Source organism: Triturus cristatus, chromosome 4_1 (assembly GCF_964204655.1).
Source record: "Triturus cristatus chromosome 4_1, aTriCri1.1, whole genome shotgun sequence".
NCBI classification, from domain to species: domain Eukaryota; kingdom Metazoa; phylum Chordata; class Amphibia; order Caudata; family Salamandridae; genus Triturus; species Triturus cristatus.
The window spans coordinates 796,108,288-796,126,890 of NC_140585.1; the positions used below are offsets into that span (position 1 = coordinate 796,108,288).

General features: G+C 43.5%; 1 protein-coding gene across 2 annotated transcripts in view; it reads left to right on the forward strand.

Moving 5' to 3' along the window:
- Nucleotides 1-18,603, forward strand: part of FGD6 (FYVE, RhoGEF and PH domain containing 6) — a 221,018-nt gene that overhangs the window by 181,262 nt on the left and 21,153 nt on the right. For both annotated transcript variants that reach the window (XM_085653387.1, XM_085653388.1), the window contains exons 9-13: nt 14,736-14,786; nt 15,252-15,310; nt 15,614-15,685; nt 17,158-17,226; nt 17,958-18,041. In XM_085653387.1, the coding sequence (XP_085509513.1) occupies nt 14,736-14,786; nt 15,252-15,310; nt 15,614-15,685; nt 17,158-17,226; nt 17,958-18,041 (335 nt within the window). The remainder of the gene's footprint in view (nt 1-14,735; nt 14,787-15,251; nt 15,311-15,613; nt 15,686-17,157; nt 17,227-17,957; nt 18,042-18,603) is intronic.

Here is an 18,603-nt window from a genome sequence, read left to right on the forward strand (position 1 = left end):
CACTCGCCGGATTCAGAGTGGAATCCAGGTCGGGCGGTCCTGTGGCGGCTGGCCCATGGCAGTGCCTGTTTAAAGGCTCAAAGGATGGCCATACAGGCACTGCAATGGGAACGCCATTGCAGGTTCCTGCAAGGCATGGACTGTTAAGTCCATGCCCTGCAGGAACTGGGGCTGCATGCAGACAAGGAGGCACACCATATGCCCCCTTGAATGCATCCCCGTGCAGGGACAATGGCCCCATTTGTTTCCTCTCTGCCACACTTTTCATGGCGGGCTCACCCCCATAAAAAACAGTGGCGGAGAGGAAACTCGTAATATGCTTGGTAGGGCTGCTGCGGCCCCCCCCAAGTATATTGTGGCCTCAAGACCTCCTCAACACCGCCAGGGATCTCTGATCCCCGCAGTTGCAGTGGTGCCAATGCGGTCTGATCGCCCAAGTTGTAGTGGAGCAGTTGGACCGCTGGTGCCCGCACCGCCACCGTGGCTACGGTGGTCGCATTGTAAGGGCCTAAGCTATCTAACTTTGCTTGAAGCCGCTGACCTGTAAAGTAGGTCAAATATATCTCTGCCTTAGGCACAAGAGTGTGCAGTGAATTTGAGTTTAAATTGTTTTCACCATTGGCATCGCCCTAGTCTGAATTACCCACTCTTCATAGGGTTGCTGAAGCTGCACTCCGTCTAAAGACCGATGAAAGACTGCAGGAAACATGAGCCATTAACACTCTAACCTTAATGTGGTGTGGCACTTGAATGCTCAACTATCACAGGCCTACATGGAAGAAGGCTCCTGCCGCGCTTTCCTGATTTATAACTCAACCCTGCCATCTAGCGGTGAAAGATCAGAATTTTCATGGCTATATCTAATTAAGACAAATCGAGTTTTATCATGTAATATGAATACGTTACATTAATTATTTAGTTATATTTGACTTCGCTGCTGCATATATTCGTTTTATTGATTAAACAAGCACTTGACGCAGAAAGTTGCTTTAACTGTAGCAGTAAGAAAATTAGAGAGTTACCCAGGTAAGACCAAAAGGGACCGGGTCATATCCAGTGGTCGAAGTGGGGAAAAAAAAGTAGGGGAACTGTGGGCGGAGACTCAGGGGGCGGGAATAACCCAAGGATTGGATTAGTGGGCGGAGTCGGAGGTGTGGCTAGAAATAGCAAAACATACTAATTTTTGAACGTTTGGCATTTCACTGACCAGTTACAGCTTATAACGTTATTTAATTCAAAGAATCAATAAACATGTTTATTTGAGGTTTAATATATAAGTTGTTTATATTTAATTCATTTACAATGTGGGACATGTTTCCAATCACAGAATATTCCAAATACGCTTATAAGTGGAATCATAAGCCATTTGTCTCCGAGCCATGCAGTTTCTTTCATCTGTACTTCTCCTCCCTTTTTCTAACCATTTCTGAACATAAAATTCAGGTTTAAATTCTATGACAGGTGGCCCCACGATATTTATGAACATTGTAGAAGACAGACGATTGATTGATATTCTGTTCCGCAGTGGTGTGAGCACATCATTCATTACACTAAAGCCCCGTTCACATTCAGCAGTTGAGGTACAAAAGGTGTTTATAATGTGCATTAATGGTTTCAGGCTTTCAGAGATGCAATTTTTATTTTGTTTGTACTCTCTGAAACCAAGGATGTACTACCTGGTATCAAATACATGCAACCTGCTACAAAGGTTTTGTAATTCTCCCTCACCGTACAAGATGTCTACTGGATCTGGCCAATAAACTGGTTGTAGGAGTTTCATTCTATGTACTAACTCTTTGTATTCTATTTCATCATTGTTTGTGGTTGTGCATCTAGAAACATTTGATGCATTAGACATTGTCATCCTTTTTCGCAGGTTATTTGCTAAGCTCCTAAAGAACTGTGCCCTATTGATGCTAACACAGCCTTTGTTCTGTTGCAGTCCTACACCAGCAAACTGCATCCGTTCAGCAGCATCTAATGCAGTTGTAGCAAACAAAGGGCCTAGGTGCATCAGCCATTGATTCAAACACTAAAATCTGCATCTGTATTGAACGATCGGCCTCATATATGGTCATATCACGCCGCTGCAGCCTTCTGGATAAGTCACCCAATTCTGTGAGAACATCATATAAAATGCCCATATTTTCAACAAACACCAGGGAGGTTAATAAACTGTTTAAATCAGCATATTTCCTCTGCTCAATGTCACTCCTCGTTGAGTCTTCGGAAGATTCCATGAAATGTTTAATAAGTCCTTTGTAGTTATTCCAAACAGCTCTCACAGATCTTTCACTTGAGGACACCCAACGTACATCTAGCACCTTTCCAATTGCTAGAAGTCTTACTTCTACCTCCAGAGCACATTCCCCAAGCTCTCTCTGATTTTTCGGAGAGGCATGGTAGGTGGTATATAGTTTATCAAAAAAAAATTTGAGCTGATTAATGCCTGCGACTTCTTTACAAACATCACCCACAGCAAGCTCCAGCTTGTGGTTAGCACAGTGCCATACACTCAACTGTGGATATTTCAGTTTCAGAAGAGTTGCCACACCGGATTTCCTACCTATCATATTTGAAGCACCATCTGTTACAAGCTGAACCAAATGACTTTTTAAATACTCATCAGTAAAACCGTGTCTCTCTAAGCATGCAAGTAAGGTATCTAAGATTAGATCTGCTGCTGTGCTTGGCAACTCAACAAGGTCCAAGAAAAAGGTCAGTGGCTCATTGTGTTTATCAATACATGCTCTTACACAGATAATTAGTGTGGTCAATTTACTATTTGTGAGCTTAGGGACATATTTATGGGAATGGTGGCGCAGGGCAGCACAGCAAGTTACTTTGCTGCGCTGCCCTGCGTCACAGGGAAAGGGCGGGAATGTGCCGTATTTATCCAATATGGTGCATTCCGGTCTTTTCCCCCTGCACTGGCGCCATTTCGACAGCCTAGCTTCAACGCAGGCACACTTGCCCCATGGTGCAAGGGTGCCTCCTTTGCATGCAGGATTGTTTTTGTGCAGGAAGGGGCACCTTCCTGTACAAAAACAATCTTGAGAGGCTTTTTCATCTTTCTATGTGGGCTGCAGAATAAAGCACAGTTTGAAAGAGGAAAAAGCAAGGAGAAATAAAGATATTTCTCCTAGTAATGCATCTTCTGGGGCAGCGCAAGATTTTGCCGCATTCCCAGGATTACAAGTCCTTGTAAATCTATGAATGCGTCAAAAACTGTGGGGGTTGTGTGGGAGACTTTTATTATTGCAGGAAAACTACTGCGTGACAAAGCCACTGCTGCTCTAGGGTGTGCTGCTTTGTAGACCTGCCCGCAAGACTGGTGGTGAACCTGGGTATGAATTGTGGTGGACAGGGCTTCAAGTTTACCCAACTGGCCACCGGTAGGGTTCACCTGCTGGTGCTAAGAGACCAGGGCTTCTAAGGTCTAGTGGGGCCTTCTAAAGTCTATCATGGGTGCTCCCTCAGGAGTGGTCTGATGGACAAGGCATGAAGGCTGAACCAGGTTCCCCAGTTCCAAATTTGGTAGCTCTGGCCATAATGCCACATCCTATCCCCACCGAACACCCTTGTGCCCCACTGAGTGAAACTCGCACTGTCTTCACCTACAACCCAATTCTGCCCCATTATAAGCACCTGGATGTGACTCATTTCAAATTATGCAGTGCCTGAAAAAAAGTAACAACATTCTGGGAAAAGCAAATACTCATAGGGAATGCAGGATTATGTAAAGCATGCAAAATATAAGCAGGAACGACATGTTACCTTAACGCTTTTACTCTCGTTCAGGAATCAATGAGTATTTTTTGTCTCAAACATTGAGGACATGAATACAGGGCTCCTCCTGTACACATGTGTTAAGCAGGGCTCAGAGACAAAGGAACTCAAGAGAATCTGATCTGACTCACGGAAACCCACAAGGGCTCCTTCTTATCCACAAATTGTGCACTCTTGATTGTCAGCGCCAGGATGCCTGTTAGGTGAGAGTGCGCTTTACAAGTGAGATAAATAAATAATTCTTATTCATGTCAGCCAGCTAGCTGCTCAAACATAGTATAGCACATATGTATTCAAGTGTCCTGCAAAGAAGAATGAGTGCGAGTAAGTAAATGTGGGTGTGAATGATTGAGTGCCTGAATGTAACTGAGCATGAGTGAAAGAGTGTATGTCGATGATAGTGAGAGAAAGTGAGTGAGAAGGAGTCACGTAGAGTAAGTGAAACTGTAAGTTAGAATGAGGTAATCAGAGTAGGAAAAAGTGGTGAGACTGAGTGAGTGAGAATGTGATACCGAATGTTGAAGAGTGAGTGCAAGTGAGCAATTTTGAGTAAAAGGGAAAGTGAATGAGAATGAATAATGGGGGTAGTGAGCCTGAGTGAGATAACATGTGAGCAAGCAGGAAAAAACACAGGCCTTGGCAAAGTGGAGGTAAATATTTACTTATGGGAGGAACATATTGTGCATCTTGAAAAAAAATGTGGTCAACTCCTGGGGATGTTGTCTTGGCACAGTAATGGCTTTGGAGAGAATTTGTGTAAAAATGGGGTGTTGAAAATAAAATGCAGTATTTGACCCTATAGTTTTTTTTTTCAAAATTATCTTGGGAGTAGCAACACCCAGACTGCAAATCCTCCGGGCCCTCCTTTATCTCTTCTTAGTCTTACAAGGCCCAGTAAATCGCACTCTTTTCCAAATCTCTTTCTAAATATTATCACTCTCAAAAACAGTTTTTTCTATGTAATTTTCCTTTGATGGGAAGAGGAGGTTTCTGAGGTGGTAGTATCAGGCAAGTGACACTACTTGGGCTCCCTCTGTTCGAGCCTTCATGGAGGATCCCTCTTCATTGCTACCTCCACCTGACCCCAGACTCCGCAACGCACTCCCTTACAGGCTTGATTATCCACTACTCCTCTCCAGTGCACCTTATCTCACAGCTGACCTTGGGCCCCAGCCCCATATCAGGCACCATCGGGCTCCACTTTAATTTTTCCCGGTAAAAACATTAGTAAAATCACCTTCAAACTTAAAACATTGAATATAGCAGTAAATATAATTAGCACACACTTTAAAGTATGTTCCACAGTAGCCCTTATGACCCGACTGCTAATTAAATAAACAAAAACAGAAAGGCGAAAGGCCATGACAAGGCCGGCTTTAGCGCTGATGCGAAAGTCTTTTTTGGCGCCACACCAATAATCACTGCCATACGCCACAAGTGCTCCTCATCTCCCCATAGCCCCTCCCCCTCATGACCTCCTCCTCGGATTCCCTCACTGCCACCCTCCACCAGTGCCCCTCATTTCGCTGTAGCCCCTCCCCCTCATGATTTTCTCCTCAGAATCCCTCACTACCATCCTCCAGCAGTGCCCCATATCTCTCCCTAGCTCCCCCTCCCCCCCATGACCTCTTCCTCAGATTCCCTCACTGCCACCCTCCAACAGTGCCCCTCATCGCTCCATAGCCACTCCCACTACCTCCTCCTCGGATTCCCTCACTGCCACCCTCCAACAGTGCCCCTCATCTTTATGTAGCCCCTCTCTCATATGCATTTCATTTGTTGTGTAGCGGTACTCATATCAGTGAGTGTGTGTCCGTACTTTACACCACGCACACATTATACAGAGACAACGAATCATACAAGTATGTAAATCAGCCTACAGGGAATGTCACATAAGCCAATGAGGATTACAAGGTGTATGAATCACATGTCATCCATACTGGTGGGCAGTATATTTAAGAGGGTTTGGTCTGGAGAAGCACAAACTCAGGATTTAAAGAGTACTCCAGTGGTTAGGGGTTGGCTTTACTGATAAAAATGTATATCTGCCCAAAGATACTCATTTTAGCAACATTAGAATAATGAAAGCCTGGGGAAGTTCTAACTATATCACAAAACAAAAAAACGCGAAGTTCTAACTATACCATTCAGGTTTGCATACAGCTCTTTGGTGACAGTTCATTGGTCACTGTCCTATGTTAGGATTGTAACTTCTGAACTGCAAGTAACACAAGGATCATTGTCACAATGACAGTAACCCACTGAGCTTCCACATAAAATACAGTTCATCTGCACTTAACTACTAACAGAGAAATGATTGCTCTCCAGCAGGATCATTAATAGCCAGCGTTATCTGGGCATTTTTTTATTGTCCTATTGTTGTCCTGCATCAGCCATGATAATGATAAAAACGGATTAAATGAAGCACACACGAAGTACATGTCCTGCTGCGCCTGTGCAGAATTTAAAAAGAAAAACAAATAGTGACACATTCTCCTACCTACTCCATTAGTCAATCTTAGTGTCGCAGCCTGAAGTGATAAGCAACTGCAGGGGTTGGGAAAGGTGAATCAAAATAAACAAACTTCTTTTCTCCTGCGCTGCATAGAAAAAGAATATCCCCGCAGCAGGACAGTAGGCAAAGGTTACCGCGGCCAAAGAAAGGATGTGTCGCCTTCGCCATGCCCCTGTTGGAGATGAAGGGGTGAAAAAATAAACAAAGCCTCGTTAACATGTAAATGGTCTTTTAAAGACCTGTGAAGTACTCAGGTACGGCTGCGATAATCTCTGAAACTGTCTGTGTGTGCGCGCCCGGGCTTTGAAGCACTTTGAGCCCCATGGCGTTTCGCGCCTGCCTTCAAGCCCTTACTAGAACCGGGCCTGAATTAGGGCAGTCCCGGGACGCTTTTTTTAAATCAAGAAGTAGGGGAACGGACTAGCATAATTTTTGAAAGTAGGGGCACGCCGTGCCCTTCCGTTCCCCCCCACTTCTAACACTGGTCATATCACATTAAAGAAAAACAAAAGTTCAGTGTAAACTAATATAAACTTCTGCATTAGAAATATATCACGACACAGAAGGGAATTTTGTTTTTCTTTAACTGTAGCAGTGCCTAAAAAAGTTTATTTTCTTGATCTATAAAAAAAAAAAACAGAGTCCAGGCTTGTAGAGGATGGCGTTGATTATTGCAACAGTACTGAAGTTATTTAGTTGCATTTACAAAATATTTTAAAATAATTGTTCGGGTTAGGATTCTTCTATATAAAGCTCATTGAAGTCAATAATGGGCTAGAAAAAGGAAACGGATTGAACAAACACCATTTAATGCTATGCCTTACAACGCATCTCTGCTAATCTACTGGACCCAGGCGCGCAACGCCCATTGGGCTCAAAGGGCTTCAGCCCCCCACCGTCATGTGGGTCAGCCCAGGTGAGACCGCTTCCCAGGCGCACACACAGACAGTTTTTGAGCTTATCGCAGCCGCACCCGAGAACTTCACATGTCTTTAAAAGACCATTTACGTGTTGAGGCTTTGTTGTGAGGCGTTGTTGTGTTTTTCACCCCTTCATCTCCACTCTGCCTATTGCTGGAAGAATTAGCCCCCCACCTCCCCGAAATTTATAGTATTCCACCCCCCCCCGAAATGTGGCTCTAGTTGCGCCTCTGACTGGACCTACTTGTGTCTGAAAAAGTCCTCACAATGCACCCTCTCATTTCACCAAGATATAGGAAAACAAACCCAGTAACCACAAGGCAGTAGTGCAAGACCACTGCAGGACTCTTGAGCAGAACAATTGAGCATGTTAAAATGGCTGCCACAGCCTGCAGGATCCATAGCTACTGAGTGGTCTTGTCATGCGGCCCCTTTATCCAGCCCGGGTTTTTTGGGCAACACCACTTCGCATGCTAGCTTTTTTGAGGCATATTATATTAAAAAACGAAACTGCGTGTCCTGGATTGCTATATACTGAGAAGACACCCCTTGGCTGCTGGGCAGCATCACTTGAAAATTCTGAAATATATGTGTATATGTCAGTGCTTAAAGTGGGGGGGGGGGAAATGTAGGGGAACTGTGGGCGGAAAATCAGAGGGCAGGAATAACCCAAGGATTGTGTCAGTGGGCGGAGTCAGAGGTGTGGCCAGAAAGAGCAAAACATCTCAATTTTTGTATTTGTTCAGTATTTCACTGACTAGCTGCAGCTTAGTCCCAGATAGCATACCAGTGGAATCACAAGCCATTTTTCTCCGAGCCATTCAGTTTCTGTCATTAGCACTTTTTCAGCAGTTCAGATATGAATGACAAAATAGCCTAGTTTTCAAATATTTTCCACATAATTATGCCATATTTGTGGCATAATACATCATCTGCTGCATAATCTGCCATTTTAACAAAGAAGTTGTTTTTTGCTCAAACGGATCAAAAGTTACAAAAAAATGTGACTTATGTTGCTGAGAAGTGGAGCGCCCTTTGCAAAGGTTGCTTGGTCACCTTTCTCATTGCTACATTTGTATGTTACACTGGTACTAATGAGGCACAATCTACAGAGGCTGTTAATATGTGTAAAAATGTCAAAATAATAAAGCATCAGAAAATGTACCGCATTACGCTGCAGCCTTTTTTTTCTGCATAATTTAGTCAACAATGCAACATAGTTTTGTCCTCCATTGCTGCATAATTCCTGTGCCCCCAAAGCAGGCAGCACATGTTAATAGTGCATGTGCATGAAGCAGAGAGACCATGAAGTTTGCAAACTTAGTTTGGTGTGCGTGCAAATCATGCATTGCTGATCCCTGATGAGTTGCACTGCTACTGCTGAAACGAGGCCAATGGAGGTACCAATGGTTGAGGCGGACTGGCCTCAGTGGTCCTGTGACCTCAATGACAGTCACTGTTGTTCTAGGGTGTGCTGCTACGTAAGCCTGCCTGCAAGACTGGAGGTGAACTTCAGTATGGATTGTGGTGGACAGGCCTTTAAGGTTAACCCACACTTCCCACCGCTAGGGTCCACCGCCTGCTGCGGCTAAGACACCAGGGCTTCTAAGGTCTACCGGGGGCTTCAAAGGACTAGTATGAGAATGTGCTCCCTCAGGAGAGTGGTCTGGTGGGCTGGTAATGAAGGCTGAACCTGATCCCCCCCCCCAGTTCCAAATTCAGCAGCTCTGACCATAGTGCCACATCCTCTCCCCCATTGAACATCATAGTGCCCCACTGAGAGAAAGTCACACTGCCTTCAGCTACAACCCAATTGTGCCCCACTATAAACACCTGGATGCAACTCTATTCAAATTATGCGCTAACCAGAGTAATATGCTGCCTGAAAAAAAAGAAACAACATCCTGGAAAAAGCAAACAATCATAGGGAATGCAAAATTAAGTTAAGCATGTGTAATGTAAGCAGGAATAACAAGGTTACCTTAAAGCTTTTACACTCATTTATTCAGAAGTCAATGAGTGTTTTGGCCTGAAAAGTTATGGACATGACTACAGGGCCCAGAAGGAACCTGTTTCAATGCACTTATATCCTTACAGAACGTAAGCAGTATAGTTTAAAAAGACCACATCCCTGAACACAGAGCCACAGTACACATTTTATAAACTAAAAGAAGGAAAACAGCTGATTAGGATCACATTAAACATTTTCCACTCTTTGCATCAACCAGGTATTGCAGTACCTCCAGGAATTGTGCACTTCCCCACCCGGGGAAAACAATGCTGTTCATCAAAAGATAAGAAAATGAAAGTAGCTTAGCGATTCACGGGTAAACTCTGTGAAGTGGTGTTAATGTGTTTGGATGTGAATAAAACCAATCTGGCCACTTTAGGACCACTCTGTCTTGCTTTATTTAGTTATATTTATATTTTCGTATTTTGAACCTTTTTTTTCTCTTCATCCTAAGACTGGACTTTGAAATAGAAAAATGTCAAAGAAATACGACATTTCCAGCAAAAGCGTTTTTCATTTTTTAATCCATTTCACTGGCGAACGAATAAAAGAAAAGAGAGGGTAAGAGGCATTGGTTCAAATCATGGTCATCAGCAAGTGAGGAGGAGCGAGACAGAGACAGAAAAAGAGGGAAGAAAGAGAGAGAGAAAAGGGGGGGGGGAGTGGTAGCTGTCAGCGCCAGAGCAGGAGAAGTGGACATTGTCCTTGTCTTCTCTGAGTAAGAAAGAAAAAACAGATTCCTATTCCTTCTCTGACCACCCCGCCCGGTCCCATAAAAAACAACCAAGCCTTATCTATAGGTCTTGGCTATTTCTGCCATTCTGGGATGCATTTTTCTAATAAAAAGTAGGGGAACAGACTTTTAAAGTAGAAATGTAGGGGCACGCCATGCCCTACCGATCCCGCCCAATTCGACCACTGGTATGTATTTATTTATATAAAGTTTTAAATAGCACGGACATGACCCAAGCGAGTATCCGAGCGCTTTACAGTGGAGCAAGGACACAAAGAGTTGGGCTCAAAGGTCAGTAACAACAACAGTGATAAGCCAGATACTGGAATAGAAAGAGGAACAAGTTATCATGCCATCACAAAGGAAACAGAAGACCTATCGAGCAACAGAAACCAACAAATATAGATGTTGAGAACGGTCATAAGTCATAGACAAAGTCATAGGATCAAATGCGAAATACATTGTAGCAGTGTCACTCAGGGCGAGGCAGTCCATGGAGGGGTAGCGAAACCCGCATGTAGCGGAACCAAGCACAAATGGTACCTGGTGGGGTAGGTGCAGTCAGTCAAGGGCGTTCATCAATAGAGCTTTCGTTTATTTTTCGAAAGTTGCCGTAGAAGGAATCCGTCTGATTTCCGGAGGCAAGGAGTTCCAGATTCTCAGGGCAATACCCGAGAATGCCTGATCATAGGTTTTCTTCCTTTGGAATTTTTGAGGTTTTAGAAGCAGGGTGCTGGAGCTCCTGGAAGATCTGCTACCACCAGAGAGTTCCAGTTTGTGGGCTAGGTACAGAGGTATGTTAAAGTGAAGGGCCTTGTGTGTCATGCATGCAATTTTAAGATGAATCCTAGCATCAAAAGGCAGCCAGTTTAGGGAATTCAGGTCCGGTGTGATGTGGCTATTTCTTCTGGATCCCGTGATGAGCCTTGCAGCTGAATCCAAGGATGCCCTGAGCTGTGCCAACTTGTAGCTGGGTAGCCCACAGAGTGTTGCGCTACCATAATCCAAACTGGAAATTACTTGTGCTTGAACATCAGACTTGAAGTCGTTCGGGGGGAGGAAGTGTTTTATCTTTCTTAGGATACTTATGTGGAAGTTGGCTCCTTTGGTGGCTGAGCTAATGTGTTCCTGCATACTCAATGTCTTATTGTGTATTATTCCAAGAGACCTTGTGGAATCAATGATGTGTGGGGTACAGTTGAGAGTTGTTAGGGGTTTCAAGTACTCAACGATGACGGTAATCTGTTTGGTTGGCGTGATAAGGAGGAATTCTGTTTTGGAGGAATTTAGCTTGAGATTTGGGAAGTCAGCCAGTGTTGTGTTTTGAGTAGGGAGGAGTTGAGTGAACTGATGTCATCCAGTGAGGAGATTTTCAGGTACAGTTGGGTGGCATCCTCATACATGTGATAGCGAATGTTAGATGAACTGAGCATTTCCGTTAGAGGCTCCATGAACATGTTGAAGAGCGTGGATGAGCGTGCAGATCCCTGAGGGACCCCAAGTGTGGATGACATAGAGTTGGAGAGGGATTGTTTGACTTTAAATCATTGTGTTATGTTATTAAGAAAAATGAGGCAAGCCAGTTTACCACTGCACCTGAGAGATCCACCCTTCATTCCAGTTAGTCCAGGAGGTTGTCATGTTTGACCGTATCAAAATCTGAAGATAGGTCAAGGAGGATTAGAAGGCAGGCTTCATTCCGATCTAGCATTCTTAGAGCTTCATCGACTATGTGCGTAATAGGCGATTCAGCACTATGGCCCTTGCAAAAACCTGGCTGGAATTGATCTAAAATCTGGAATTGGTCAATGTGGTTACATAGTTGGACATGAACACATTTATCTAGGAGCTTCGGTATAGTTGGAATGCTAGTGATGGGACGAAAGTTATTAAAGTACTCTTGATCCGCGTTGGGTTTTTATGTATATATCGAGAACATTTTTATCAACCACTTGTAGGCCATAAAAGTCCCAATAGATATAACCACAATCGCCTTTAAAAAATGATAAATTAAATTTTAAAGCTAACATTTCATGTTTATAAAAAAAGAATCCTGCATTAAAATGCAATTAGTGCTAGAATTCAAGAAAGCACAAATCCCTCAATCATAAACGTTTCCCTGCGCTGTCCTACTAAAGCGCATAAAATCGAAAATAAACAGTATTAGCCCAACCCAAATGCTATCGCTATTAACACTTAATATAACTTTCTTAAACAGCACAAATGTAAAGTCTAGACTAATTCATATATATTATCAACGGTGACTCAACCCATTTTATGCTCTGTTTAATTAAACTCTCCGATATAAAACATGAGCAAATTTCACAGAGGTTTTCTCTCAATAAAGTGCAAATAGTGCCGAAATATATACATTAAAATAAACTCTTATCGAAAAAATGTCCTTGAATTTTCATACTGAGTGCTTAAATAGAACTTAATTATAAAAACCCGGCCCATTTGCTTTCTCCATTTAACTGAGCATTCAATATAGCTTACTATACAAAGACTGGACATATAGCAGGGCTTGCTTACAGAACCTGAAGTAAAATGTAGCCTGTGGAAATGTGATCACATGGGCAGACGCCAAGGTGGCTAAAATGGCCTACCGGCTCTGGCACGGCTACCAAAAATGTATCGTTATCAGCCTCAGCCTAGTTAACAGATATCTATGATTACTTTTTGTTATCCACAAGAGATACTGCTGCCTTCCTAACATGCATTTGATGTGTCTATAATATAAAACAGTGTGTTTACTACCCTCTGTGATGTCTCATTCCTTTCTGCACATCCTTAAAAAGCAAGCTTTCAAAACTGGTTTAAAAGATAGAAAGACTGTCTCAGGGTTGCTAAATAAATCCGGTGGGTTTAACTTATGACTAATCATTTTCATATAAGCGATCCATGGGATCTTTGTGGCATTAGCAAGCCTTAAACAATCCGATAGAATCAAAGGTTTGACAGATCTTTTCCTTGACCCAGATAGACTGCTTTAGGAGAAATGTCACAATCTAATATAGTCGGAGAGATATTCTAAACCCAACCCTGATTCGACTATATATGTCGAGGTGTCCTGTGAGACAATCAACAATTGTCTCAAGAAACCATTTTCTATCAGTTAAATTGAGTTGTAATCATTGATTCCCCATAACCTTGCTCCATTTTGAGCGATTGGTAAGCTTTTTGCCTCATATACCTCAATTAATTCCTTCAGAGGCTTTGCGCCTAATTTCGTGGCAAATGGTATATATATATATATATATATATATATATATATATATGATCAATCAGCCTGTACAAAGCATTTGTCAGCTGGCTCCAAGAAGGGCACTATTAAGTGATTCCGCGCAGTACTTCTCAACAAGGGAAACCAAGCGCTTTGTGAGCGAGGTAATTGTTTGTGAGCACATTTGCCGAAAGGCATCTTGGTGCTACGACTCAAAGTAAGGTTGAGATAGCCGACTGCTAATCTAGCAAAACTAATGGGCCCGAAGAGCCTTAAAGGTACTGTGACTAGTAATTTGGCAGAGCAATCTGTGCGGTGAGTCCACAGTGATGTGCGGTTACAACAGAAAAGGCTCTCACTCATAGACATATCTACTTGAATGAGGTAATCACCAGAAGAAGGGCTTCTGTATGAGGATGACAAAGTGGGCCGTGACAATGAAGTCTGAAACATACGCAACTGGGCCCATGCCCTCAGAAGGCCTGTGTATTCAACAGAATAACTTGAATGGAATTCATTGAGCGACAGGGAACCGGAGGAGACCCCAGGAGCATCTGTGCATGGTGAAATGTACACAGACCTGAGACAAATTGGACTGCCAAATTCTGACTCGACTACAGTGTCTGTGCCTGCCCCCACCCCCTGAAGCCAGATAACGAGCAGTTTCATAGCCCAATCTTTTGGGGTCTACCACATTCATATCATGGAAGCAGATACACCTTTGCTTGTTCCTGAAGGCCCTTCCGTTGGGCTCTTCACAGCACTCCCGGGGAGCCTAAGCCACATGGCAAGGTCAGAAGAAGCCAAGAGTCTCCCCTCTGCACAGGGTTGTTGTACTGAACTCATTTTTAATATGGTTTTTAATTCACATACAATTGGGATACTACAATACACAAAAAGGTGAGCGTTAACATGTGAATAAGAAAAATAAGGAATTATTATGCATACCAAAATAAGAGATCAGAACCAACACACGGACATCATCACCTAAAAATTCCTAAAATAGGACATAATTTTAAAATAGCAATGCAAAAACAGCCTGCGAGAGCGACCACATGCTGCAATTCCCCAGTTTTTTTGTTTGTTTTATTAATCTCTAATTAGGATCCAGAGTTCACAGGACCTTAATGAGATGCCCACTGAAGAGTACTCACCTGAACATCAAATTCATCAGACCACACTCCACATCTGGACAGTGTGAAGGAAGCGTGGAACAGAATGTGATCCTTGACATTGTGCATGGGCGTAGCATTGATGGCATAGTGTGACTTTAACCCAGCCTGGCCTTCTGGAACCACAGGTTCCCAAGAGTACAGCTGTCTAGATAGAGAATCCCAATTGAAAATCAAAATAGCACATGCCAGAGTCACCGGCGCTTGGCAAATTTGAAATATTCTAGACAGGTAATTAAGCACTTTACTTTGACAGTGCCACATTAAAGCTATTTTTATTCAATGAGAAATAATCAACCATTTGAAGGGAAAAAAAACTGAAGACCACCTGTTGTGCTACCTTTGATCTTGTGTCATTTTGTTTTCTTGCAGACTATTTAAAGAACATTTTGGAAGACTCTTCTGACTATAGGGACACCCAAGGTAAATGTGTACTTGGAAGATCTGATTAAATTCCCCTCCCCTTTATTTCATATTAGCCTGATTTTTTGCTTCCATGCTATCTTTGGTGCATTGTTTGCTGTGCGTAGGCAGATGATTACTCTTCATCGGCTTAAAGCAAGAGGGGAACTCAGTAGCCGCTTGCGAGCTTGGCTCTTTAAATGGTGAGGTAAACGGCTGACAAGAGGATCATTCAAACAAGAATGACAAAAGTTTCAAAATAAATTGTATGTCCAATAAGTGACAAGGAGAATCAAACTAAGTCATTTCATATCACGATTTTAGAATGAACCAAACTAAAGGGATGTGAAATGATACACGACAGGCACATACAGTGATTCAATTGTAAAAAAACACAAACATTATATTGTCCATATACTAGGAAGGGGTTCAATACAGGTGATACTTTTCACACTGGCTCTGACCTGTCCTCTGTTTCTCTTTTAGCTGCACTTGCTGTCGTCATCGAAGTCGCCAACCACGCCAACGACATCATGAAGCAAGGAGTGAGTACAGGGTCTACGTCATAAACCAGGGAACTGGAATTATTCCATGTCTGTATCAGTAGTTTATCCAGTCCTGTGTTTTGTTTTATTCTGGTGCTTGTTGTCCAGATATTATACTGAGAATCATGAAACTTCATGTGCCAAAAAGCAATGAAGAACCGCTCGGGCAATCCTTTCACATCTGATGTGCGGCAAATTGAGACCTCTGCATGAACTAAACTGTTGTACACTCCAGATTAACTGTCGAATTACTGTAAATAACTAACCGGACTGGCTTTTTACTCATGTTTGTTCTTGCCCTAGGATAACTTCCAGAAGCTCATGCAGATCCAGTACAGTCTGAATGGACACCACGAAATTGTGCAGCCGGGACGGGTAAGTCCTTAGCAGCTGAGACACCAAAGTCCTGGCTGGACTGTTCTGGGCAAGGCAACATTATACAGACACCACCAGGAGAGGTGACCAGAGAGCTCCAATCAGCAGCACATATGTGCCCAAGGTCAAAAGCGGGGAATTACCACTTTACTGATGTCATCAGTAACACTTGCTGTGGACCCAGAGTCCCCTGCAATGGAGGAAGTGTTCATTTCACTACTTCTAATTACATATTTTATTTGAGTTCAGCCTCATTTACGCTTTTCACTCTGCATAACTTGTGATTTCAGTAGTGAGACCGTACATATGTGGGGTTTATTATGTTTTTATTTTTTGTTGTCTTGGTTACAACACTAGGAGAAATAACACTTTCTAGGCAAATACTAACTCATGGACACACATATGGTGCTGCTCAGATGCATGAACAATTTAGATATAATAGGCATAATAATGTGTGCCCGTACCTTCGGATTCCGGGGTGGTCGCCAACGCTTGGCACCCGTCTGCAGTCCCATGGAGGTTGCAACACTCTGTTGCTCTCCCAGCCAGCTGACGAGCAATGCTTTGTAGCGGCATTCCCGCTCAGGAAGGAGTGATTTGCTTCTGCTTCTTTTGTGTGTAGAAGAGTGAGCTTCTGAGGGCCTCTAGTGAGGATCCTGCCTGAGGTGGGGGCTGAAGGGAGGATTCTGCACTTGAGCATTGGTGTGGGCACTGCACCATTGCTGTTGGTGGAAAGATCCTACTTGGCAGAGGTCTATTGAGAATGCTAACCTACTCTGGCAAGGATCTAGTTAAGACATCTCACACTATGCAGAGATAGTAGAGTTCCTCCAATAAGTGACGCGTAGACTATGTGCATTCTTCAAAATAGTCAGTGTCAATACGTGTAGCTGAAGATTGCAGCGTTAAGCAGATACTCGACAGTACCACCACCAAGGCTTTGTCATCACCTAATTAGAGGTCATTGCGTGGTCACATCCTCGAGGATTTTCCTTTGCCATCTTCAGGTGATGCCGATGGCATTTACATACAGGTGTGCAGTGGTTGCCCCTTTTAGAGGAAGATGCCAACTGCTACTCTTTGTGTGCGCATTCGCATATGCAGAGCTGGAAAGGCTTTTGGGAGGTTTGGGCCTTCCCAAGTGTCTGACCTCTGCTGTACAGAGTTTAACATTGCATGTTGGCCACAGCTGAAAGTGTGTTTCACTCTCCCTCTCAAACCTTAACATTGAGACTCAGTGCCTCTGTGATTGGTACCTCGTGTTGTTGTGCTTGAAGCACACTAAGCCTTCAGTGGACAATGTGTTCAGTGCAGTGGGACTGCTTTGCCTGCTGTGCAGACCCCTTCTGCATTGTAAAGGTTTTCAGACCATGTTAGATCCATAGGTTGATTGTGGTGAGGACTGCCCGTCGGTGCTGTTGCCACTCTTGCTGCGTCTAACCCTTCTGTCCATGTTCTCTTGATTTTGGCAGGTGTTCCTGAAAGAGGGGACGTTGATGAAGCTGTCAAGGAAGGTCATGCAGCCGCGAATGTTTTTCCTGGTAAGTTGCCTTGCGGCGCGCAGTCTGTGTCCCTGACACTGGCTTCCTTGCTCTGCAGGGGTGGAAGCTATCCCACAGCCACCATGTGGGGACCGGGGAAGGCTCCTTCGCTCTCCCTTCACACTCCTGCAAAGGAATCTATCCCACAGTATCTTTATGGTTAGTCTTTTTAGCAAAACTGACTTCTAACGCTATGCAAGTCAAATGTATTCTGAGTACTGTACAAACTACTCTTCTTGAGTATTTTCCTGAGTTTCAGGGACATTGTAAAGCAGAAAAATCACATTAGAGAGGCCCTAGATCGATGGTGGGGCAAATTATGTCTGAATGGTCCAGTGGCGCAATCCTGAGAGGCAAACCGTGCGGAAGAGTATGGCTGTAGGATAGTTCAGGGAACTGAGCATCAGCTCAGACATTTCCTGGTTAAATGATGGTCACAAGTTTGTCTTAAATTGGTGGCATCATCTCCATTGAGTTTAATCAGTAACAAAATCTATTAGGATGGACCAATTTCAATTTGTGTTGAGCAATATATGAATGGATACTACACTTCCAATCTGGAAAAAACGAGGAGCATTCAAAAGCTAAATCCTCTTGTCACAGCACATCAATGATTCGCCCGTAACAGCAAAGATGTGCCCTTTATTACAGCAGATTGGAAGTCCTTGCCATTCCTTATGTTTCATTGATCACAATGAGCCATGACGGACATGTACGTTTTCTTTTTGCAGTTCAATGATGCCCTTTTGTACTCCACGCCATTGCAGTCTGGAATGTACAAACTCAACAACATGCTGTCGCTGGCCGGCATGAAGGTAGGGAGACTTTACCTGTGGTCTGAATGCTTTTTTGAGAGGTTTGTTTTCGAGAAAGTTTATGTTGCCTTAAATGAGGGAGCGGGTGAGAACAATGTCTAGTTCTGGATGATTGTGCAGTGATAGTTCTGGGGGTCTGTGCTGTGTATTTTCACCAGGTGTTTCCCCAAACTTTCCTATGCTGCTAACGTGGCTTTGATCTGACATGCCCAGAGTGACTCCGAGCTTAGTTTTTCGTAATCCACTGGAAGGCTGTAGCGTGGAGGACAAACAGTCTCGCTTGGTCTTACCATAACATCTTGCTCTCCCACCTGGGGAAGTGGGCGAAAGTCTAGTGGAACTCGCACCTTGTAGGACCATTCAAACTGGATTTGGAAATGCGGGGTAGATGAGTCCATGTATATTGATTTAAGGTTTACAATCTGTGGTGCCAGCTTCAAACCTATCTGTTCACACTTTGCAGAGCAATCAATAGACTAATATTGGGAACACAGAAACGAAACCTCATGCCCCTCAGTATGAAGACTCTACACAGTTTTATGGTTTGTGAAGGCATACTTAA